Here is a 23,929-nt window from a genome sequence, read left to right as displayed (position 1 = left end):
TGTAAACCTCCATGTTGTTGGAAAATTGTGTTGTGAAAAAAACGTGTTCAGGTATTTTTTTCTGCACCTTAAAAGATAATATTTAAAACAGAGCCATGACAAGTGCAGGTCTCAGATTTCTGCTTTTTTCACAACAACAAGCTTGCTCTGGCCCGTTCCAGATCTGGAATGCTGCTGTCTCTAAGCTACCACACCCTGGCAGGTGCTACAGGGACACAGCGCTCGCTCTCCAGCTCAACCCAGCCCAGGCCTCTCTATCCTGCTCACTGAGCCCTTGAGAGGAAGACGAAAACTATTTGCAGTGAGGCCTTGGGCCAGTGGTTGGATTTCAGGCACCAGCCAGCAAATAGGAAAGGCAGGGATGTGTCTCTCTGAAACTCTGAGATGGGACAAGCAGGGTGCTGAGTACCGCACCTGTAGGTAGGATGTCCCTTGGGAAGGCGGGGACGGTAGAGAGAGCTTCTCAAGGAGCCTGGGAGATAATCCAGGACCCTGATGGCTGGTCAATCCACGGACTCTCTGTGGGAGTGTGTGAACCTTCCTGGTGTTCAAAACCAGGTGCAGGGGAGCCCCGGTTCCCCAAGAGTCTGTGGCTGGTCTCTCTTGGGGTATACGGCAAAAGCCCTGAGCAGACATCCCCGTGCCGAAGAACAATTCTGCTCTGTCCTTCACTCTACTGCTATTAGGTTTTGTGTGCACAGAACACTGGCTTATCTTTGCGGAGGGCAGTTTCTTCATCTGGAAAATAAAGAAAAAGCCAGCCTTTCCCTTCCAAGGGGAGTTGTCCCCTATACGTGTCAGGGAAGCAATGGGGCGCGTTTGGAATCCTGGTCGACAGCAGCTCTCACTTTAAGAGGCCACAGGAGACGGGCGCAGACAGGGCTGTACCCTGAGCCCGCTTGTTCTGCAAGACCCAGCAGAGATGCCCTCTTCTCCGGGAAGCCTTCCTGAGCCCCCCTGGGTGAGTGCCTCTCCCTCCCTCCCCGCCGCCAGGCTCGCTCAGCACTTGGCCTCCGCAGCTGTCGCTAGGACCCTTGTCTTATGCCATCGGGGCCTGCCCTCTCCCACCCAGCTACATCAGCGCTCGGGCTGGGCCCCCGGCGCCTGCACATCCCAGGCCTGCTCCTCCAGCAGGCGGGAGAAGCCGGTGGACGCCTCCTGCAGGGACACAGTGGCAGACCTCTCACCCGGCGGTGTGGTTTGCTCTCTGTGCCTCCTGGGCCCTGTTCTGAGGCCTCATTCTCTGCCTTCCCTCTTCACTTGGCACTTCACTATTCTCTTGCTCAGTTGCTTGGGGCAGAGACTTTGGAGGAAAAACACAGCCCCACATTGAGCTTTTCCTTCCTTCCAGGGCTGGTGCGGCCTTGGGCCAGGCCCGGCCTCTTCCTCCGCATCTCCCTGCACGGCCCACATCCCTCCCTGTCTCCTCGGTGCCCCCTGTCCCTGAGCTCCCTGGGCTCCGGGGTTCTGCCCAAGTGCCCTGCCTGGCCCCTTCTCCGAGCACACATTCCTGCAACCCCGTGACCACAACTGGGGACATTACACATTCCTGGCCTGGCAGCCAGTGATGTAAAAAAGAACAGAATGTCCCCAGGGCCCCGCCCAGCCCCCAGCTCCACCTGGGCCCCTCCCTGGGCTGGACAAGGTAGGGGTGCTGGTGAGGAGTCATGAGGGAAGAGGCTGGACCAGCTCGGACAGGGAGAAGGGTGCTCTGTGCCTGGTGCCAGGTGGGGCCGCGAGGTGTTCCCACCTCAGTGAGCGGGGAGGGAGGTTGCAGACACGCCTTCTCCTTCCTCTCCAAGGCCTGGGGGTGAGGCTGACGCAGGGGTGCCTCTGCAGGGATTCCCCAGGGAGGGGCCCTGGCTCCTGGAAGCCCGCACAGGGGGGCCTTCCCGCTCTCCTTCAGGGGAGGGGCTGCTTTGGGGCCGGCTCCCTCCTCCTCACCCCCCTTCTCTGCCTCTCCTCCCTCCCGGTCCTTCACCCTCTCCTGGTCCATCCACCTCCCTTCTCCTGCCTTCCCTGGTCTCCTGGTCTCCCCACCTTAGTCTCACTCGTCCTAACTTGTCCTTTTTCCCATGCTTTGCCCTCCTGGCTTTGCGTTCAGGGTCCTTCTCCTGGTTCAAGACCTCTGACCCTCCCCTGCCGTTCTGTCTCCTGGTCCCCCTGCCGGCCAGCTCCCCGCCACTCCGAGGCCCTGACTCTTCTCCCCGCCACCTCTCGCCTTCCCCGTCCCTGTGCGCCTGTCACCTGCCCTCAGGCACCCTCCTCCCACCGAGGAGCTCTCAGCTCTGACTCCTCCTCTGCCCCTCCCCCTGCCCGGCTCACCTTTAATTGAGATGCTAATGAGGCTTCTGTCGCTTCCATACCTGGCGGGAGGGCAGGCTGCACCTGTCAGGTGAGGGGGAGGAGAGGCTGGGCTGCCAGATCCAGCTGGAAAGGAACCAGTCCCAGTCCAGCCACAACCCGGGAGTGGGGAACCGGAGGCCACCCAGGCCTCTTGGAGTCCTGCAGTCCTCGGGGCCGAGGTCAGGGCCAGAGACCGGAGGGAGCGGGGGCGGAAAGGAAGGGGGGCAGGATCAGAGAGGCGGGTGCACGGAGAGGAGACAGGCAAAGCAAGGGAGCCCAGAGACACCCAAAGAGAAGCAGGAGGCAGAGACGGGGACAGAGACGGAGAGAAACTAAGACACAGATCCCAGAGGAAGAAGACCAAAGAAAGGGATTGACTCAGCAGGGCAGAGACCGCAGTAGAGACAGAAGGGGAGATTCTAGGACAGAACCCAAAAGGTGGCCTTATCGGGGAAGCAGGGAGGTCACTCCAGGGAAGCTCCAGCTCTTCTCGCCCCCGACTGCTGCAGGTCAGCGGGCTCCCGGGGAGGGGGGCGGGCAAGAGAGGGAGAAGGTGGGCTGAGGGTGGGCTGAGGGCGCGGCCCCGAGGTGACAATGGAGGCACCCAGAGCCCAGGGCTCAGTCCTGCCCCTCGTCCTCCCCGACCCACCCAAGGGCTCATGAAGGGAGACAAGCATGAGGAGCCTGAGCCGGGCCCCGAACCTGCGGCCCCCCCGCCGTCCACGGACGAGGAGGAGCCCCTGCTGGAGTTCCACCACTCCTACCGGGAGCTCTTCCAGTTCTTCTGCAACAACACCACCATCCACGGCGCGATCCGCCTGGTGTGCTCGCAGCACAACCGCATGAAGACGGCCTTCTGGGCTGTGCTCTGGCTCTGCACCTTCGGCATGATGTACTGGCAGTTCGGCCTGCTCTTCGGAGAGTACTTCAGCTACCCCGTCAGCCTCAACATCAACCTCAACTCGGAGAAGCTCGTCTTCCCCGCCGTCACCGTCTGCACCCTCAATCCCTACAGGTCGGTCTCCTTCCGCCGCTTCCCCGAGCCTGGGAGGGGGCTCCAGAGGGTACAGGGGTGCCCACCGGGCAGGCAGATGCTCAGACCCAGAGGTAGGAGACGACACTCCTGTCCCGAGGCAGACCTCCCTTTGGGCAGGGTAGGGAGCCCCCGATCTGATGGGCTGGCCCTCGCTCTGCCCAGTGACGCCTTCCTAGTGCCCGGGGCTTCTCCAGAGCAGGCTTGGGGCACCGACAGCTTCCTCCTCCAGCCCTTCATCCTCCCGCAAGCGGGAGGGAGTGCTGATGAGGTCAAGATGCTCAGAACTCCAGAAGGGCAGGGTAGGGATCAGCCCCTCCTCCGCGTCAGGCGATGAATCTGACGGAGGTTCTGGGGCAGGGGCGATGGGATGGGCGGTGGCAGCTGGCAGGGGCCGGGCCCTGGTACGGTGGTGTTGGTTGAGCAGGGGGGGTTGTTCTGGAGAAAGCAAAGTGGCGGGTGGTAGCAAAGCATTCTGTGAGCCGGAGGTGGGGGGCGTGGAGCGTCACAGAGCCAGGAGAACAGGACAGCCCTGGTCAGGCTGTTCTCCCAGAGGCTCAGGTGACCCTGCTGGGCTGTACAGTCCACCTGCCCAGGTGACTGACTGTTACGTACTTGGGTGTGTCCTGAAGTTTTGGGTTTCATCACCGTTCTTTGCCAATTTTCGGTCGGGAAGCCAGAGGGTGTGGAGGTGACCATAGAGAAGACAGGAGGGCAGGGCTGGGTGTCTACACACACCCACATTTTCTGTGTGTTCGCTCAGTCCTGCCACACCTTGGGACACCCGAGGCAGGCCAGACACAGGGCTAGGCACCCGGCAAATGGGTTCACCAATAATTCCTGCAGTTGTTGCCGTGGGCCAGGTACTCTGCTAGGTATTTGAAAGATAGGATGGAAGAGACAGGCATATAAACAAATAACTTCAGCTCACTGTGATAGGTACAATAAAAATTGTGAGGTATAGTCTCTGTCTTCAAGGAGTGTAAGATTTACGAGTGCACGTGTGTGTGATCGCAGGAGTGTGTGTGTGAGCACACAAACGGCGTGTGCGTGCGATTGTGGGTGACTGGGATTGGTCACACATTGGGGGTGGCAGATTCTGTTGTGTCCGAAGGTGTGTCATGAACTAATAAGGGTTGGGACCTCCTGTCCTACAGAGAAACATTGCCGGGCCATTTCACTGATTAACCCCCTTATAAGGTCCAGGGTAAGGGGCCAGTTACCAAGAAGCTGCCTCACGCACCAGACACAGCTAAGTACCCCACAGGCGTCTCCTTTAATTCTCCCAACCATCCTACGAGGCAGGTACTATTATCATCCGTGTTTTACACTTGAGGAAACTGAGGCAAAGAGAGGTAAGGCACAGGGTCACAGAGATAGTGACTCACCCTGTGTGCCTGATCACAACTCACAAACCCTGCCTCTTCTTAACACCCAAGATGTGAACGTGGAATAAATGGAATCTCCGCTCAGACGTTTACATCTCCTTTCTGAGCTTGTTTTATTTGCCTTCTAAGCCTTCTTTCTCCTCCCCTGCTCCCTGTGACTTTGCTTCTCCTCTTCCCAACCTCGTGCTCCTCTGCCCTAACCTTTCCCTCCTCTTCCCACACCCTCATCCCCTGGGGCAGTGGCGGAGGGGAGGGAGGGGAGGGCAGGCAGGCCTGAGGACTAAGCTGTCGATAAAATACTTGTGGTTGAAAGATGTGGGTGAGAGACGGACAGGGCCAGGCTGAGTGTTGAGGCCTGCGTATTTTCCAAGGCTCTGCAGGGAGCAAGGCCCTGAGCAGTAGTGGAAAAAGCCCCCAGGGAATGAAAACCAGAGCCCCAGCCTCTGAGGCCTGCAGGCTGGGAGGCAGGTGTCCACACAGGAACAAAATCCCTCCTGCATGACTTAGTGGGGAGAGAACACAGCACCCTGGAAGGGAGGGGAGTCAGGAAAGGCTCCTCAAAGCCGGGCAAGGGTATTGAACGTCTACTACATGCTTGATCCTGCCCTGGGTGCTTTATAAGCACTACCTCATTTAATCCTGACAAGTCCATGGAGATGGGCCTTATTATTTCCATTTTTGCAGATGAGGAAGTGCAGGTGAAGTAACTGAGCAGGGTCAAACAGCAAATAATAAAAAAATGAACAACGATAATGGCTAACACATACAGTACTTAATATAGTACTTCACAGTACAAACAAATGAAAATTTTCTATTAATTAAATGATTTAATCTTCACAACAGACCTCTAATGTAGATACCAGTATTACTCCCATTTTACAGCTGAGGAAACTGAGGCCCAGAGAGGTTACGTAACTTGCCCAAGTTCACACAGGGAACCGGTGGTGAAACTGAGATTCAAAAATCCGCCCTCCCTCCCCCCAACATAGGAGCCAGTGCATCCTAGGTCAGCAGCTGAGTTACAAACCAAGTGTGTTTGATCTCAAAGCTCTTTCTCCCATTGCACTTTAAGGAGGGGCCAGGCAAAGGCATCCAGGGTTGGGGGGCTGGTGGGAGTCTGTGGGGAAGAGCAGCAGGAGTCCGGAGGGAGGAGGGAGGAGGGAAGGATCCAGGCTATTGGTTCCTGCTCCAGGAGAGAGGCAGGGAAGGGTGGACAGGTTGATGCAGCCCGGTGGGGGTGGGTGGTAGCCTGAGTGTGACCCACGCTGGCATGGGTACTAGAGGCAGAGGCAAGATGGGTGACTTGGACAGGGGAAGCAGGGAGGAGGTGGAAATCGTGACCAGATGCCCACCAGCAGGCAGCTGGGCGTGGCCAGAAGAGGGGGAGGAAGAAGGGGGAGCGTGGTTCTGGGCTGTTCTATAACTGCCAGAAAAGGGGACAAGGCTGAAGACCTTCATGCTAAGCAAGGAGGTGCTGAGAATCCAATGTGAAAGGTCAGCTACAGCAGTCCCCTCCTTTCTGGTTAACAAAGGGCTTTCTTCACCCCAGAGACAGGGCCAGACATAGCCACATCAAAGCCCAAGAACATATTTTTTATCCAGTCCTCGGAGGATTGAGGCCGATTCTAAGGAAGAGCTTGGCATTCTTAGACAGCAAAGAAGGTCATGGAATCTTCCTTCCTGGAGATGGCAGAGCAGGGGGCATGGTGGTGAGGAGAAGGGCAGTGCCCCAAAGAGCTGCCTTGAGGCAGGGGAAGGCTCTGAGCCAACCCTGCACTCCCACAGGATCTGGAAAGCAGGCTCTGCATTGGCAGGCCTGGCAGGGACAGAAAGCCCAGACTCTTAGACCTGACACTCTCCCAACCCCCTCCCAGGGATGGACTCCTTCACGTCAGGAACCTTACTACCTCTGTAGCAGCTGTTGCTGGAAAGTTCTTCCTTAGGTAAAGCTGCAGCTTACCTCACCGTCACTTCTACCCTCCGGTCCTGGTTCTGTCTCTTTGGAGAAACTCTAAAGACATCTTCTTCTTTGCCCGATGGCCACCAGTTCAGGTGCACCTGACTGTGCTGCACTTTGCCAAGTCCACTATCGCGATCTGATCTTCATCACAAGCTTGCTGGATAAGGAGGGAACTGTCAGCTCAGAGTCAGAGGAGAAGACGGAGGCTCTGAGACCCTAAAGGCTTTGCAAAGGTCACCCAGCTGCTAGGTGGACGAGTCAGAATTGGAATCTGGTCTCAGGATCCACGTTTGTTAAGACCACAAAGTCACAGGGCAGGTGAGTGGCAGGCAGTGCTCCTGTCTCCTCAGCCTTCTCTGCTTCAACAACAGGTTACTATTATCGTTCGCATTAAAGAACAGTCATGACAATAATAACAACAGCTGCAGTTATACAGTACCCACTCGGCCAGGTATTTTCCTCAGTACTTTTGATATATTACCTCATTTAATCCTTATCACCACACTATGCAGCAGGTGCTCCCATTTCACAGATGATGAAACAGAAGCCCAGAGAAGATAAAGTAACTTCTCCAAAGTAACTTCTCCAAGGCTAACCATCTAGAAAGTGGCGAGGCTAGGAAATGAGTGTGGAAAGCTGATTAGATCTCAGTTCCAGTAACGTTTCCTTCTACTGCTGTTCTTTTAATGACCAGCAACAAACAAATCTCAGAATGTCAAACACACACCTTCCACCTGAGCTACATTTTCTCCTGGGAGAAAATGAGGGACAGCCGGCTAGTCTTTTATGAGGGAGATGGTGGAGGAGGACTGAGGACTTGGACTAGGCAGTGATTGTGACTGCACACTAGGACCTCCCGGGACTCTTGTAAAAACTACCTTGTTGGGGCCCCACCCGATCCCACCAGATCTGACTCTGGTGATTGAAGGCCTGCACTGATGGTTCACTTTTTCTTTAATTGAGGCAAATTTACATACAGTAAAATGCACAAATCTTAGGTGCTCTTTGAGGCTTGGCACTCAAGATAGTGAACATTCCATTAGCTGGTGACCCTTTGTAGTCAATTCCTTTCCCTCTCCCACTGTCATCTTCTGACTTCTGTCACCATCCATTAGTTTCTTCTGTTCTTAGACTTCATATAAATGGACTCACACACTATGAATTTTCTTGTGTGTGTGTCTAGCTTATTTTGCTCGGCTTCATGTTTCTGAAATCCTTTCATGTGGTTTTTTGTTTGTTTGTTTGTCTTTGTTTTTCTTCTGTATCAGTCCCTTTTTACTGCTGAGCCGTGGTGATGGACATGTGGGTTCTTTGAAGCTTTTTGACTATTATGAGTAAAGCTGCTATACATTCACATACAAGTCTTTATGTGTTCACTGCTCTTGGGCAAATAGCTAGAAGTGGAATTGGGTGAAATATACAGAGGGTTATAAGGTAGATGCAGATTTACCTTTAACTACCAAACTGTCCTCCAGACTGGTGGTACCACTTTAAACTCCCACCAGCAGCAATTCCAGATGCTCCACATTCTCATCAACACTTGGTGTTGTCAGTCTCTTACTTTTAGCCTCATGGATGTTAAATGGTACCTCATTATGGATTTCATTTGCATTCACTTGAGGACTAATTGTCTTGAGCACCTTTTCATGTGTTTAGTGACCATTTGTATATTTTGGGGGTTCGTTTTTAAAACAGTTTGTCTTTTTCTTGTTGATCCATAAGAAGTTTTTATATTGCAGGATTTCTTCTTTAGGTATATTTTTAAAAATATTTATTTATTTGGTTGCACCAGGTCTTAGTTGCGGCACGTGGGCTCCTTAGTTGTGGCATACATGTGGGATCTAGTTCCCTGACCAGGGATGGAATCCAGGCCTGATGCATTGGGAGTGAGGAGTCCTATCCACTGTGCCACCAGGGAAGTCCCTAGATATTCTTTATTCCAAGGAATTTTGCCCACCCCAAGGACATGAAGATCTCTTCTATATTTTCTTGTATAGTCTTTATGTTTCTGAATTTTTTGTTTAGGTCTGTGATGTAGCTTGACTTAATTTTTGTATATGGACTAAGGTAGAGGTTGAGGTTCTTTTTTTTCTTTTTCTTTTTTTTCATACAGTATCCAGTTGTTCCAGCACCACCTATTTTAAAAAAAAATTATTTTTGCCATTGAGTTGAACTGGTGCTTTGGTCAAAACTCAGTTGACCATATATCTGTGATTATATTTCTGGACTCTATTCTGTGCTATTGATCTTTCGTTTATCCTTATATTAGCACTACACTGTTTTGATTACTGTGGCTTTATAGTCTTAAACTCAGGTAGAGTAAGTCCTCTAACTTGGCTCTTCTTTTCCAAAATCGTTTTGGTCATTCTAGGGTCTTTGCATTTCCATATCAATCTTAGAATCAGCCTGTGAATTTCTTCCAAAATGTCCACTGAAATTTTGATAGACACTTGAGTTGAATCTAGAGAGCAATCTGGGAGACCTCATGAGTTTCTTTTTCCTTCTTTTTTTTTTTTAATATTTACTTATTTATTTATTTGTGGCTGTGTTGGGTCTTTGTTGCCGCGCGTGGGCTTTCTCTAGTTGTGGTGAGCGGGGGCTACTCTTCGTTGGGGTGTGTGGGCTTCTCATTGCTGTGGCTTCTCTTGTTGCGGAGCACAGGCTCTAGGCACACAGGCTTCAGTAGTTGTGGCACGTGGGCCCAGTAGTTGTGGCTTGCAGGCTCTAGAGCGTGGGCTCAGTATTTGTGGTGCACGGGCTTAGCTGCTCCGTGGCACGTGAGATCTTCCCGGACCAGGGCTCGAACCCATGTCCCCTGCATTGGCAGGAGGATTCTTAACCACTGAGCCACCAGGGAAGCCCCCTCATGAGTTTCTGATCCATGAACATCTGCAACTCCTTTTATTTTGGTCTTGGTGGTTTAGTTTCAGCAGGATTTTCAGTGTACAGGTCTTGCACTTCTTTCATTAGATTTATTCCCAGTGTTTGATGTTGTTTATGCTGTTTAATATGGTGTTGTAGTTGATTTCATTTTCCAAATATTTGTTGCTAGCTTGTAGAAATACAATTAATTTTTGTACATTGGCTTTGTGTCTTGCAACCTCGTTTAATTTCTAGGTGCTCTAGGTGTTTGTTTTGTTTTGGTAGATTCTATCCCTAAGGCCCTGCTACTCTGGACTTTCGTGATGCAGCATATAGGCCTTGTATTGAGAAGAAGGAACGTGAGGATTTATACTGGACGGTGCTTAACTTACAGTGTTTGGGCCCCACCCGAAACTCATTAAAACTGAGTCTCCTCTGGTGTCTGGCAGGCGGGAGGCGGCGCGGCGTATGCAGCACTGACATTGGCATTTTTTAAGTTCCTTGGAAGATTCTAGAAATGCAGTTGAGAACCCCAGACTTAGAAAGTGTCAGGTGGCAGACGGACCCAAAAGCCACCCTCGCCGGGGCGGGAAGGGGCGGGGGAATGGGGCGGGATGGCGCGCGCATCGCGGGTCCCTGGAGTGTCTGGGCCCAGCCCGTCCACCCCCCCTCCCGCCCTGGGAAGGGGCAGACAAGTTCTGGGTTCCCTTCCAGGCCAGGGCTAGGTGGGAGGAGAGCGTCTCCCGCCTCTCCCTCACGATAAACACGCGGCAGTAAATGCCGTCACCGCCGGAGCTCACTGTCGCCTCCTATTATTCCGCGGACACACCTGTCTGCACGCCCCCTCGCCCCCGAGATAGCCTGGGAGACCCCAGAACTATTCCCCGCAGGCTTCTCCGGGATGAACCGACCTCTCCGGTTACAGACAGGGAAACTGAGGCCCAGGGGCGCCGGGGATTGTCGCGAGGCCGCCGCCTCCTGGTCCGACCCTTTGCCATCGCCCCTCCCAGGTACACGGAAATGAAAAAGGACCTGGAGGAGCTGGACCGCACCACAGAGCAGACGCTCTTCGACCTGTACAAGTACAACTCCTCCAACAGTCTCGTGGCCCACGCCCGCGGCCGCCGCGACCTGCGGGAGTCCCTGCCGCACCCCCTGCAGCGCCTGCCGGTCCCGGCTCCGCCCCACGCCGCCAGCAGAGTCCGCCGATCCGACTCCAGCCTGAGTCACAGTAACCCGAAGGTGAACAGGAAGGACTGGAAGATCGGCTTCCAACTGGTAAGGCCCCGCCCCCTCGCCCCGCCCCTCTGGTGCGGCCGGAGCCCGGGACTCCGCTCCGCTCCCTTTTCCTACCCACCTCTGCTGCCGGTGATACAAGGCGGACCCAGTCCGCTGGCTGGCAAAATGAGTAAGTTAAATACTTAAATATGGTTTGAAAAATAAAATTAAATGGCATCTCTCTGGGCTCCAGCTTGTGGAGGCTCCTCGCTGGGGGCCTCTGTGGGAGCGTTTATGGGGTGAGAAGTCAGATCTACGGTGGAAAAGGTGCTTTCTGAATTCCAATCCCCCCCAGTGGGACTCAGTTGGGACCCTCCAGTGTGATGGGGCACTGGGGCTCCGCCGGCCTAAGACAGAGAATAGGGAGACAGTAACAAGGAAACTTTAAAAATAAATGGGAGAGAAGCAGAGAGAAGAAAGAGAGGCCCCTTTAGTGAGAGCGGAGCATGGTACCTGGAGACCGGGGTTCCAGTCCCCGCTCTGGTGCTGGGACGAACCACTTGATTCCTCAGTCTTCCCATCTGTGAAATGGGGAGAAGAATCCTTGCTCCACCCTCCTCGGACTGCATAAATGACCCCGAGGTGTGTGCAGCTCCCGGTCTCCTCCATTAATCCCCTGCTCTCCGGGTCCGCTCTTCTCGGGGCTTCTGTTTCTTCCCACTCCTGGCTCCCCACCCCTGTCTATCTGGCTTCAGGACCCCAGACTATCCATTCCTTGACCTTGGCCCCCGTCCTGCTTGCCCTTGCTGCTGGTCCTCTGACTCTCTGGTCTCTGTGTCTAGTGCAACCAGAACAACTCGGACTGCTTCTACCGGACGTACTCATCAGGGGTGGATGCAGTGAGGGAGTGGTACCGCTTCCACTACATCAACATTCTGTCCAGACGGCAGGACACTCCAATGCTGGAGGAGGAAGCGCTGGGCAAATTCATCTTCGCCTGCCGCTTCAACCAGGTCTCCTGCAATGAGGCGTGAGTCTTGTCCCTGAGGCCTGGCTTCGTGCTCCCCATGGGGTCTCCTTCCCTGCGCCAGCCTGAGGCCCAGCATGGCCAGCACCCCGGAATGCTGGTTGACTAAATAAATGCTTGCGGGTGGGGAGGAGGGAGAAGCATTGACTTCAGGTCCAAACCTCTGCCCCAGGAATTGTCCTGCAGGATTTCTGCTGCTCCCTGCAGGGCTGGGTCTGAGTGAAGCAGCCTCAAATGGATGCCCTGGGAAGGCTGGGGTTGAGGTCCGGCTTTGAGAAACCAAGGGCTGGAAGCATGGTTCTCCATTTTTCTAAGGCCTCTTTCTCACTAGCATCAAACTCCAGAGTGCCTGGAAGGTCGTCTGGTCCCCTGCCCCGCTTGCTCAGATGACGCGGCAGTAGTGGCATAGTGGACCCAGCGTGGACTGAGTCAGAGTCTGACCCTCAGTTCCTGCTCTGGCTCTGTTTCTTCCAGGCCAGGTGACTCTGAGCATTTCACATCACTCTTCGGAGCCTACTTCTTTGTAAAGTGGGGGAAATGAGATTCATTCAATGTTCATTGAACAAATATGTTTGACTGTCTGGGCTGTGCGCCCATCACTGCTGTAGACATTTGGGACACATCAAAGAAGAAGAAGAAAAATCCTTGTCCTTTCGGCACTTTTTCTTTCTTTTTCTTCTTTCTTTTTTTGGCCACACCGTGCGGCATGCTGGATCTTAGTTCACTGACCAAGGATTGAACCCACGCCCCCCGCAGTGGAAGTTCAGGGTCTTGACCGCTAGACTGCCAGGGAAGTCCCTTGGCACTTTTTCTTAAGTGATGAAGATGATGATAACGTCTATCTCCAAGTGCAAGAGATGACGAGTTGAGAGCACTTTACGCACTGCAGTGAGTGGTGGGTCTCATTACTCCTGTGAAATGACACTCACACAGATGAAGTGACTTGCCCTAGGCCACCAGGCCAGCCCGAGCCAAGGGTCCTCCCCACTCTACTGCAATGCCCGCCAGGCATTCTTTCAGTCACATCTCCTGTCATAATGTCCTTGCAAAGAGGTCACGGCAGCTGCCAGCTCTCTGAGGGCTGGGAGGGGCTAGGGGTACAGGGAGGTCCCCTTCTGTAGCCTCTGGCCCCTCCTACCCCCGCCTTCCCCTCCCTATTCCTCGGTGTTCAGGCACCATCTCCCTGCCTCTGCCTGGCTGAGGAAGGGTGTTGACGCAGCGTCTCCACTCTACAGGGACCCCTGCCCTTTTCTGTCACTAGGGCCACGTGTCACCTGGTTCTGCCGCCACCCCTCACCTGGAACACACACTCTGCCCAGCGCACACCTTTGTTCCTGTCTCTTGTTTCTGTGTTTGTTTGAGGACAGAAGCTGCCACTGGGGAAGTGAGACCAGCACCTGAGCCTGGGTCAGCCCACACCTGCCACCGACTTGCTCTGTCACCCTCTCACTTTGCCTGCCCCAGGCTGCTGCCTCCCCATCAATGGAAAGTCCATCGTTCATCTCAGACTTGACGCTTAGGTCACTTCCTCAGCTCAGAGCCTCATTTCTCACCGGGATTATGATAGCCCTTCTAATCTGTCTCTCTGCCTCTCAATCCTCCCTTTATTCTGCGACCACAGGAAGCTTTAATACTTCAGGGTTCTGCCTGCACTTCACTGTACTTAACTATTCCAGTCAGGCCCGTTTAAAATCCTTCAGTGTCTCTCTGGCCTTCGGAATTGAGTTCAAGCGCTTTATCATGGCTTTCTCAGTCCTCTCCTCCCCTGTATCCAACACCCTTTCCCCTCTCTCTATAATCTTTTCTTTAATAACAGCTTTATTGAGGGACTTCTCTGGTGGTCCAGTGGGTAAGACTCCGTGTGCCCAATGCAGGGGGCCCGGGTTCGATCCCTGGTTGGGGAGCTAGATCCCACATGCATGCTGCAACTAAAAGATCCTGCGAGCCACAACTAAGACCCAGCGCAGCCTAAATAAAAAAATAAGTATAAAAAAAAACACAGGGACTTCCCTGGTGGCGCAGTGGTTGAGCGTCCGCCTGCCGATGCAGGGGACACGGGTTCGTGCCCCGGTCCGGGAGGATCCCACATGCCGCGGAGCGGCTGGGCCCGTGAGCCATGGCCGCTGAGCCTGCGCGCCCGGAGCCTGTGCTCCGCAACGGGAGAGGCCACAACAGTGAGAGGCCCGCGTACAGCAAAAAAAAAACAACCAACAAAAAACCCAGCTTTATTGAGGTATAATTCACATACCACAAAATTCATCCTTTTAATGGCTACAGTTCATTTGTTTTTAGTATATTCACAGAATTGTGCAGCTATTACCACTGTCTAATTGTAGAATATTTTCCTCACCCCCTGTTCCTTCCCCTCCTCCGAGCCTTGGCAACCACTATTCTACTTTCTGTCTCTATGGATTGCCTGCTGGGGACATTACATATAAATGGAGTCACACAATATGTGGTCTTCTGTGACTGGCTTCTTTCACTTAGCATCCTGTTTTCAAGGTTCATCCATGTTTCAGTGTGTATCAGTAATACATGCCTTTTTTTTTTTTTTTTTTTGGCCACGTCGAGAGGCATGTGGGATCTTAGTTCACCAACCAGGAATCAAACTGGTGCCCTGCTGCAGTGGAAGCGCGTAGCCCTAACCACTGGACCGCCAGGGAATCCCCCCCAGTTCCTGCCTTTTTTCTGACTAAATAGCTTTCCATTGTATGCATAAGCCACATTTTGTTTATCTCTTCTTCAGCGGATGGACGTTTGGGTTGCTTTCACTTTTTGGCTATTATGAATAATGCTGCTATGAGCATTCTTGTACACGTTTTTGTATGGATGTATATTTTCATTTCTCTTAGGAGATACCTAGGAGTGGAATCACTGGGTCACATAGTAATTTTATATTTAACATTTAGAGGAATTGCCAGACTGTTTTCCAAGTAGCTGTGCTGTTTTGCATTCTCATCAGCGGTGTGTGGGGGTTGCAAATTCTCCCCAGCCTCCCCTTGTTATATCTGTCCTTTTGACTTTAGATGTCTTAACGAATCCCTATACTCTTTTTTTTAAAATTTATTTATTTTTGGCTGTGTTGGGTCTTCGTTGCTGCGCTCAGGCTTTCTCTAGTTGCGGCGCGCGGGCTTCTCATTGCGGTGGCTTCTCTTGTTGCGGAGCACGGGCTCTAGGTGCGCGGGCTTCAGTAATTGTGGCACGCAGGCTCAGTAGTTGTGGCACACGGGCTTAGTCGCTCTGCCGCATGTGGGATCTTCCCGGACCAGGGCTCGAACCCGTGTCCCCTGCATTGGCAGGTGGATTCTTAACTACTGTGCCACCCGGGAAGTCCCTGAATCCCTCTACTCTTAATAGCAAATTTACATAGCTCTTACTGAGTGCTAAGCACCGTTCTGAGTGTAATTTAATCCTCCCAGTATCCCTGTGAAGTAAGTAGTATGATTATCGCCATTGTATAGACGAGGAAACTGCAGCGCAAAGAGATCAAGTGCCTGGGCTGGTCCTCCAGCTAACACTGGTTAGAGCTAGGATTCGAGTACAAGCTGTTTCGTTCTGGAGCGCGTGCTCTTCACCGTCACGTTATGCTGCTGCTCATATACGTATTCTCATAATGTGCTTACTGTGTTTCTCTTTGTATGTGTTTTTACCCAGTGTGTGTGTAATGTGGACATAAATGGCGTTGTGTTATGTATCTCATGTCACTTTTTATTTTGTAAACTAAGCTCTGTGAGTTTAAGAATGATGCATGGTGCTGTGTCTACGCTGTTGATTCCACCTGCTGCAAACACCCCGGGGTGTGCGTCTGCCACACTGTCCCTGTCCCTCTCCTCTGAGCAGGGCTCACAGGCCTTGCAGGACTGGCCGCTTCTTTCTTCCTCTCTCCCTGAGGGAAGCCTTTGTTCTGGAAATGCTGACTTCCTAGCCCTTCCCAGAATGTGCACCAGTACTTCACACCTTTGCTCTTCAAGGCCGATGGAGCCTTTGCTCTTCAAGGCTGATGGAGCATTCCAGATCATCTAGTTCCATCTCCTCGTTTTACAGATGAGGAGAGTAAGCTTAGGGAAAAATGGCTGCTCAAGGCCGTGCAGCCAGCACCCCGCTCCTGACCTCCGTCCAGCCTTCTTTCCTCTCCTACTTCTCTTCCTTCCTCCTCTACCTCTCTCGGCCCAAAGCCTCGTCCCCCTCTTCTCCCTGCTCCCCTCACTGGCTCCCAGAGGGCAGGGTAGTTAGAACACAGATCCCCTCTGTTCCCGTGTGGGCTCTAGCTGCAGCCCCGCACAGCCTCCCTGTTGGGGGACCTGTGATTTGCTGTCAAATCGTGTTCCTATTGCAACACAAATCTGTGATTCCTTTCTCTCTGTTCCCAAACTTAGCCCAGCCCAGCTTTGGACCTACCAGTGGGAGGCATGCTGACGTGAGAGGCCCCGTTCCCGCCCTCGCATCTGACCTTCCTCCTTGAAGCTTTGTGCTCACTGGTCTCACTCTCTTCCCCCCGGACCCCCCTTCCCTTCCGTTCATCTGTCAGCTAGCTGTTAACGATCTCCTGTGTCTCCAGTGTGCCAGGAACCACACCATTACCCTAGAGATGATTCGGACATGAATGAGATGTGGCTCCTGTCCTCAGGGAGATTATAAACCAAATGGGGAACTAAGAGTGAGACACACGAGAAGCTAGGGGTGCTGCAGGAGTTCATAGTGCAGCACAGTGACGGGAGGGTCACAAGGCCAGTGAGGTCAGTTGGACTCACCGTAGGGTGGAAGGGAAGGAGCCTGGGTGGAAGGGTGGAAGTAGGGTGGAAGGAGCCTGGGCTAGAAGATGGCTGATCTGGTTGGTGTCCCATCTCGTCCTTGCTGCTTGTGTGACCTTGGGCAGCTACTAGATCTCTCCGAGCCCGTGCTCCCTCTTCCGTGAAGTAGGGATGATGCCCAGTGGAGTGACTGAGGGCTTGTGGGCAAGGCTCCCAGCACTGTGTTGGCACATAGTAGGTGATCAGGAAACAAAGGGCTCTGAAAGTCTTCCTCTCCCTGACCCCCTGCACTTTCCCCTCTGACCCCCCTCTCTCTCTCCTGCATAGGAATTACTCCCACTTCCACCACCCGATGTATGGGAACTGCTACACTTTCAATGACAAGAACAACTCCAACCTCTGGATGTCCTTCATGCCTGGGGTCAACAACGGTGCGCCACCCCTGACCTCGGCCCCAGCCGCTCCCCCGCGCTGTGCACCCGCATTTACCCACCTTGAGCCCGCGTCCTAGTGACGCTTGGGGCCTCACTGCAGCGTGCCCATCTGTATCCTGGAAAAATCCTCTTTGATTTTTCTCCCCCGTGGGCATCACGTGGTACATTCCAGGTGTGGTAGGAATTCTGTCCCAGTCCTGCCTTCCGCTGCCCCTCACCCCACCCCGAATCCAGCTCAGGGGTTGCCAAGCCCATTTGCAGGTCTTCCTGAACTTGCTGCCCTGGGAGGCTTAGAGACGAGGCAGGGTGGGCGGGTGGGTTTCCACCCCCAGATGCTTCTCCCAGACCCCCGTCACTCTGTTCCCCCTGCACGCCCAGGTCTGTCCCTGATGCTGCGGACGGAGCAGAATGACTTCATCCCGCTGCTGTCCACGGTGACCGGGGCCAGGGTGATGGTGCACGGGCAGGATGAGCCCGCCTTTATGGACGACGGAGGCTTTAACCTGCGGCCTGGTATGGAGACCTCCATCAGCATGAGTAAGGCAAGGAGGCTGACTGCGAGGCCTGGGAAGAGAGCCTCAGGTGAAGGGCGGGGAGAGGGCCTGGGGGGTGACAGCCAGAGGACCGGAAGAGGTCGTGCAGGGGGAGCCTCGAGCGCGTGGAGGTCTTCAGGAGCAGAAACCAGGGGTGAGGGCCCCGGCCGAGTGGGCGTTAGGAAGTAGGGATCTGGGGCGGGGGAGGCTCGGGCGAGAGCACCGAGAAGGGGTGCGGGGCGTGCTTGGGGTTCCAGGGGGTGCTCCGGGCCCAGTGTCCTTGGAAGTAGTCCCGGGCGTGTGTTTTGAAATGGTGAGGCAGATAGGAGAGGAGGTAAGGTAGGACATACAGCCTGGGACTGAGGGAAGACAGAGGCCGGGAAGAGGCCTTGACAACGAGAGGTCTGACCTCTGACCTCTGACTTCTCCATGTCTCTGCATTCGCAGGAAGCCGTGGACAGACTTGGGGGTGACTATGGCGACTGCACCAAGAATGGCAGCGATGTCCCAGTGGAGAACCTTTACGGTACCAAGTACACGCAGCAGGTGAGGCTCAGCCTGTCTATGGCGACCATCTCCCAGGCCTGCAGTGCAGGTCAGCCAAAGCCACAGGGTGTGTGTGATGGGTGATGGGGACGGGTGGAGAGAGGGATGGAGGCGCACTGCGGGGACTGGTTTGTGCTCCCCTCCCCTGCCGTTTGGAGCTGCGTCGGGGAGGGCAGTCCTGACCCCCTCCCCCTTCATTCTCCCCTCCTGCAGGTGTGTATCCATTCCTGCTTCCAGGTGAACATGATCAGGGAGTGTGGCTGTGCCTACATCTTCTACCCGCAGCCCAGGGGTGTGGAGTTCTGTGACTACAGGAAGCATAATTCCTGGGGTGAGACTGCGGGAGGCCCGGCCCCACACCCCACTTGAGCCCAGGACAGTCCCAGGAGCCCTGCACCCTCAGTGCCCCGGCCGTGGCTTCTGGCTCCCACGGTCTCTGGCAGGTTCTCCTGCCGACTCTTGGGTTCCGGCCCTTAGATGCTACCCCTCTCTGTTTTCCTCTCACTCTCTGTGTCTCTCCTCTATCTCTGTTCCTCCCTCACAGTTTCTCTCTCTCTCTGTTTTGGCTTCTGTGTGTTTATAATGGGATGGCCTCATTTAAAAATGACTCGCAGCAAAAAGGAAGGAAGAGCCATGAAGCAGATCTCCCCCGGGTTCTGCGCTCTGACTGTAGCTTCCCGGCTCACTCCCCAGGGCGCCAGCAGGGCCAGTGCTGGGCACTGGCACTGGGGGCAGGAAGAAAATACTAAACGTTATGTGCATCTGCCTCATTCCCTAACATCTTCCATTTTATGTATGTTTTATAATGTACATAAGGTATCAGTGCAGTGGGAGTGGGTATGTCATTTAGAAACCCAGTACATAGATTGGAATGGCTTACGGAGGAATGTTTTACCTAGAATCTGGAGGGCACTAGATTCTCCTCCTGACCCTGGTCTAGGAGCTGACCAATCCCTTTTCCTTTTTTCTACAGCTGAGTTATTCAGCAGGGAAGCTGTGCTTAGAGAGAAAGAAAATCCCCAAGAGACTAGAAGATAGAGGGCAGGCGTCCCTGTGCACATGCCCTTACCTGGCACAGCTGACCCCTCCCAGGGGATGTGGCAGGGCCACAGCAGACCCTAGAGTTGCGTGCTGCTTCTGTCTTGGCTCTGCTGTGTTCATCTTTCTGCCTACTTCCTTTCCTGGCTCTGCTGCACTCAGCTTTCCCCCTGCCTGTGCTCTGCAGTCGGCCTTCCGGCCTTCCGATTCCTAGCCCTCTGGCCTTAGAGCATCACAGCGCATCAGAGCTGGAGGGAAGCTCGGAGGGCGTCTGGCCTGACGGGCTTCTTTCTCAGATGAACAAGCTGAGGTTCCCGAGGGAAGACGTGATGTCCCAGGACACGCAGGGCAGGGACTCTGCCCACTGCTCCCCCGACCCGCAAACAGTGATTGCTAAGTGGTTGTGAATTTAAAAAAGATCTTCGAGAGAAAAATAACATTGCTGTTTGCTGAGAAGCTGTGAGGATGAGGGAGAGGAGCCTGGCTGAAAACACAGTCTGCTGAGTTTCCTGAGGATGGCTTACTTCCAGAGAAAAGGGCCTAGCTGTTTCCCACTCTTCCTAATTAAAGATTAATTATGTAATTAATAATATAAACCCTGGTAGACAGAGAGATTTGGGTCAGAAATGAAGAAGGACTTCTGGACGGGTGACTAAAAGTAGCAAGAATGACAAAATAACCTTACTTAGAACTTGGGAAATAGGGGTGAAGGGCGAATTCACGGTCCCATTATTTTTTTTTCTTGGTAACAGCTTTATTGAGGTAATTCATTTCCCGGATAACTCACCCGGTGAAAGTGTACAGTGGAACTTCAGTATACTTTCAGTTTTTAGCACAGTCATAGAGCTGTGTATCAATCATCACAATCAATTTAGAACCTTTTCATCACTCCAAAAAGAGACTATGTACCCATTAGCCCTCTCCATCTCCCCTTTCCCTGCGACCACAGGCTCCCTCCCTGCCCCTACCATCCCATGCCCCTCATAACCACTAACCTACTTTCTATCTACCGTAAGATTTACCTGTGTTGGACATTTCTTATATCACAATATGTGATCCTTTGTGATTGGCTTATTTTCATTAGCATAATGTTTTCAAGGTTCATCCACTTTGTAGCGCACATCAGTACTTCACTCCTTTTTATGGCTGAATAATATTCATTGTATGCATGGACCACATCTTGTTCATCCATTCGTCAGTTGATGGACCTTTGGGTTGTTTCCATTTTTTGGCTCTTGTGAATAATGCTGCTCTGAACATTTGTGTACAAGTTTTGTGTTGAGTTTTCAATTCTCTTGGGTGTGGAATTGCTGGTGCATAGAGAAGTTCTATGTGTAACCTTTTGAGGAACCGCCAGACTGTTTTCCACGACGGTGGTACCATTTTACATTCCCAGCAGTGATGAGTTCCAGTTTCTCCACATCCTCACCAACACTTGTTATTGTCTTTTTCCATTGTAGCCATCCTAGTGGGTGTGAAGGGGTATCTCGCTGTGTCTCATTATTCTTGCACTAAAATTGTTCCCATTTCCTTCTTTGACTTTTAAATGTTTGTCCATATCCTGTGCATCTTTACAGAGGTGTACCCTGGTTGATTTTATTTTTTATTGGACTTAGCTTAATTTCTTCAACATTTTCTGTTGCTGCCACTCGGGAGGCATCACTGTAACGCTACGTAATACTCTTGTGAAGTGGGCGCCAGGGATCTTGGGAGACCTCTTGGGTGTGGGGTGGAGAAGGCTGAGGGGGCCTAGGGAAATGAGCACGTCTCTGCACCCGCAGGCTACTGCTACTATAAGCTCCAGGACGCCTTCTCCTCAGACCGCCTGGGCTGTTTCACTAAGTGCCGGAAGCCATGCAAGTGAGCCTCCCCCTCCCCCCGGAGCGCAGGTTGGGCAGCTGGCTGCTTGGCTGGGTAGAATACGGGGTCCTCAGCCCAGCTTTGAGTGGGAGAGCCTCACCCCCCATCACTGAGCACCTTCTCCGTCCCCAGTATGACCACCTACAAGCTCTCTGCCGGTTACTCACGATGGCCCTCGGTGACATCCCAGGTAAAGTGTGTGTGTGTGTGTAACATTGTGGTCTTCTGGCCATATGCTTATGGTTGTGTATGACCCCACCCCATCCCTGTAAGCCTGAAGACTCTGGGGTGACCCCATTGACACCCCAATCCTTTCCCAGGACTGGGTCTTCCAGATGCTGTCCCTACAGAACAATTACACCGTCAAGAACAAGAGGTCAGTCCTACCCTGGTTCCGGCCCCGGGAAAGGAATCTTTTGGAGGGAAAACAGACCTGGGAAGAGGGGTCATTGATACGGTTGATTGGAGGAGGGTGTTTTCGAGCGGCAGAGAAGTTAACCCTCTGCCGTTTCTTCCCACCCTCTCCCCAACGCCAAAGAGATGGGATTGCCAAACTTAACATCTTCTTCAAGGAGCTGAACTACAAAACCAACTCTGAGTCTCCCTCTGTCACGGTGCGTCCTGCCTCACTGAGGCTGGGGATCTCTTGGGGATCTTAGCGGGGTGGCTGTCCGTAAAGACAAGGGATGGCCTCTGTGGGCCAGAGGGTTTGGGCCTCGAAGGTGGAAAGGGGATAGGGCAAGGGAAAGGATTAGAAGGTTGGAAGGAGGATGCTCACTGGGGGTGAAGTCTCTGGGGCAGGGGGTGACGGACGATGGGGAGAAGGCCCCTGAGACAGGTCTGGGTTTCAGCCGTCCCCGTCGTGGCCTGGTTCTCAGCTTTCCCTGGAAGAAACCAACCAGTGGCCGTGTGCTCCCAGGGGAGGGGAGCAGAGGCCAGGGGCCCCGGGACCAGGAGAGGCTGAGCGGGCTGGCCGAGGGCCTACGGGCAGGAGGGCAGGGTTCCTCTTCTGAGTGGTCAGTGTGCCTCTCCTCCTTACAGATGGTCACCCTCCTGTCCAACCTGGGTAGCCAGTGGAGCCTGTGGTTCGGCTCCTCCGTGCTGTCTGTGGTGGAGATGGCCGAGCTCATCTTTGACCTCCTGGCCATCACATTCTTCATGCTGCTCCGGAGGTTCCAAAGTCAATACTGGTCTCCAGGCCGAGGGGGCAGGGGTGCCCAGGAGGTGGCCTCCACTCCACCTTCCTCCCTCCCCTCCCGTTTCTGCCCCCACCCCGCGTCTCCATCCTCATCCGCGGCGGGCCCTGCCACCTCCCTGGCCTTGTCAGCCCCTCCACCTGCCTATGCCACCCTGGGCCCCCGCCTGGCTCCATCAGGCTCCACGGAGGCCAGCTCGTCCGCCCACACTCCGGGGGAGCCCTGAGAGGGAAGGGCGGTGTCCCCTCCCCATGGCAGGTGCTTCCCTCGGTGGGCGGGGACCAGCCTTGGCAGGATTAGAGAATGTTTGGGGCTGCCTCTCAGAGCTGCCCAGCTGCCTGTGCTGGGGGGCAGGGAAGCAGGCTGGATAGGGGGCTGAGGAAATTGTCTGGAGAACCATGGCTAGCATGGCCTCGGTTCCTGCCCTGTACCCGCTGGTCCTGCCTCGAGAACACTCCGGTTTCCCCACCCGAGTGCAGACAAGTCCTCTTTTCCCTTGGATCAGCCAAGACAAACTTGGATCTTTGACAAAGAACTTTCCTTGGAAACAACTGACAACCAGAACAAAACACAAACAAGGGCACACCAAGCCATGCACGGTTTCCTCCTCAAAGATGCCTGGATTCAGCCCCAGAATGGCCCTCCACGCTGCTTTCCAGGGACACAGACATTTGCTCCTCTTCTTGAACTTGGGTGGGGAACCCCACCCAAAAGCCCCCTTGGTTGGTTGCTAGGCAATTCCCTTTCCCTGACTCTCAGGGCAGGGGCTGGAACAGCTCAGTGTAGTAAAGACTCGGCCATTCCCAGTCGGAGTCCCAGGACTCTTCCAGCCTCGCGACCCCATGCCCCCACGGAGCCACACCCCAGCGCCTCTGCCCTGCATCCCTGTCCTTTGGAACTCTGTGCATCTGCTCAAGCTATTTCCTTAGCCTGGAAGCTTCTCCCACCCTCTGCTGGAGAACTCCTACGCATCCTTTAAACTCCAGCTCAGATACCATTACTTGTATGCAGGCTTCTGCCCCGTCTTGCCTTGCCCAGGCGTGACCACTTCCCTACCCTGTGGACTCCCATAGCACACCATAACATCCATGGAAGTGCAGAGGCTGCATTTTACTTTCCTGTTTGTTTGCGTCTGCGTCCCCAGCTAGACTGAGCTCGTTGTGGTCAGGATTGAGTCTTGTTCATTTAGGGATCCTCAGGGTCTAGCCCAGTATCCTGCTTGGAGCAAGTAGGCAGGTACTTAATAAATGTTGCTGCATAAAGAATGTCTGGAGTGCTGGATGGGAGCACCATGAAAGGGTCAGGGAGTGGATGCAAGTCCTGGGTCACTGTCCAAGCACCTGGGAGGTCCCAGCTTGGGGGAAGGGACAGTCTCCCGTACCCCTGGCTGCACTACGGCAATGGCCATTCTTCAGGGGCCTTAGGAGAGACAAACTAGCTTGTTAGTTCCTCCACGGGCATTGCTGAGCATCTGCTATGTGCCCATCACCATGTTCAGGTGGGAGGTGAAGACAGGTGCCCTTCCGTCAGGAGACCTGCTGTGCAGTTCCTGGGATGATGTGCCCCTGTCCACGGCCTGAACCTCCTTTCCTTCCCAACCTTGGTTACCACCATGTGTAATCCTCCTCTGTATTCGCTGAGTACCACTCACCACGCAGCTGCAACATCTTCGTCCTCATCTGCCTCGTCTGCAGCATCCTCACCTGCCTGCCTCCCCAGCAACTGCCCGCTAGTGGT

General features: G+C 53.8%; 1 protein-coding gene across 2 annotated transcripts; it reads left to right on the top strand.

Annotated features, from left to right (window-relative positions):
• Positions 1–2,412: 2,412 nt before the first annotated feature.
• SCNN1A (sodium channel epithelial 1 subunit alpha) lies at positions 2,413–23,457 on the top strand. 2 transcript variants are annotated; one of them, XM_027093356.1, is made up of 13 exons: positions 2,413–2,525; positions 3,001–3,361; positions 10,600–10,867; positions 11,650–11,837; positions 16,913–17,016; positions 17,398–17,561; positions 18,000–18,098; positions 18,312–18,429; positions 20,918–20,996; positions 21,129–21,186; positions 21,317–21,372; positions 21,535–21,610; positions 22,038–23,457. In XM_027093356.1, exons 2-13 carry the CDS (start codon positions 3,006–3,008, stop codon positions 22,416–22,418), a joined length of 1,947 nt encoding a protein of 648 aa, XP_026949157.1. In that variant the 5' UTR covers positions 2,413–2,525; positions 3,001–3,005; the 3' UTR covers positions 22,419–23,457. The 2 variants fall into 2 exon arrangements, with proteins under 2 accessions (XP_026949157.1, XP_026949156.1); XM_027093355.1 differs by having other exon boundaries at positions 2,426–2,855.
• The last annotated feature ends 472 nt before the right edge of the window (positions 23,458–23,929 follow it).

The sequence above is a fragment of the Aethalodelphis obliquidens genome, unplaced genomic scaffold, assembly GCF_003676395.1.
Source record: "Aethalodelphis obliquidens isolate GAN/ISIS:26980383/991018 unplaced genomic scaffold, ASM367639v1 scaffold83, whole genome shotgun sequence".
NCBI lineage: Eukaryota > Metazoa > Chordata > Mammalia > Artiodactyla > Delphinidae > Aethalodelphis > Aethalodelphis obliquidens.
The sequence above is the reverse complement of the archived record's forward strand: the minus strand, read 5'-3'. Positions and strand labels throughout refer to the sequence as shown.

Bases quoted from the DNA above. Each gene is read 5' to 3' on its own strand.
- SCNN1A (XM_027093356.1), top strand. From the start codon at position 3,006: ATGAAGGGAGACAAGCATGAGGAGCCTGAGCCGGGCCCCGAACCTGCG. The intron at 18,430-20,917 runs GTGAGACTGCGG...CTGCACCCGCAG, and splicing joins CAGGAAGCATAATTCCTGGG to GCTACTGCTACTATAAGCTC. The intron at 20,997-21,128 runs GTGAGCCTCCCC...CTCCGTCCCCAG, and splicing joins AAGTGCCGGAAGCCATGCAA to TATGACCACCTACAAGCTCT.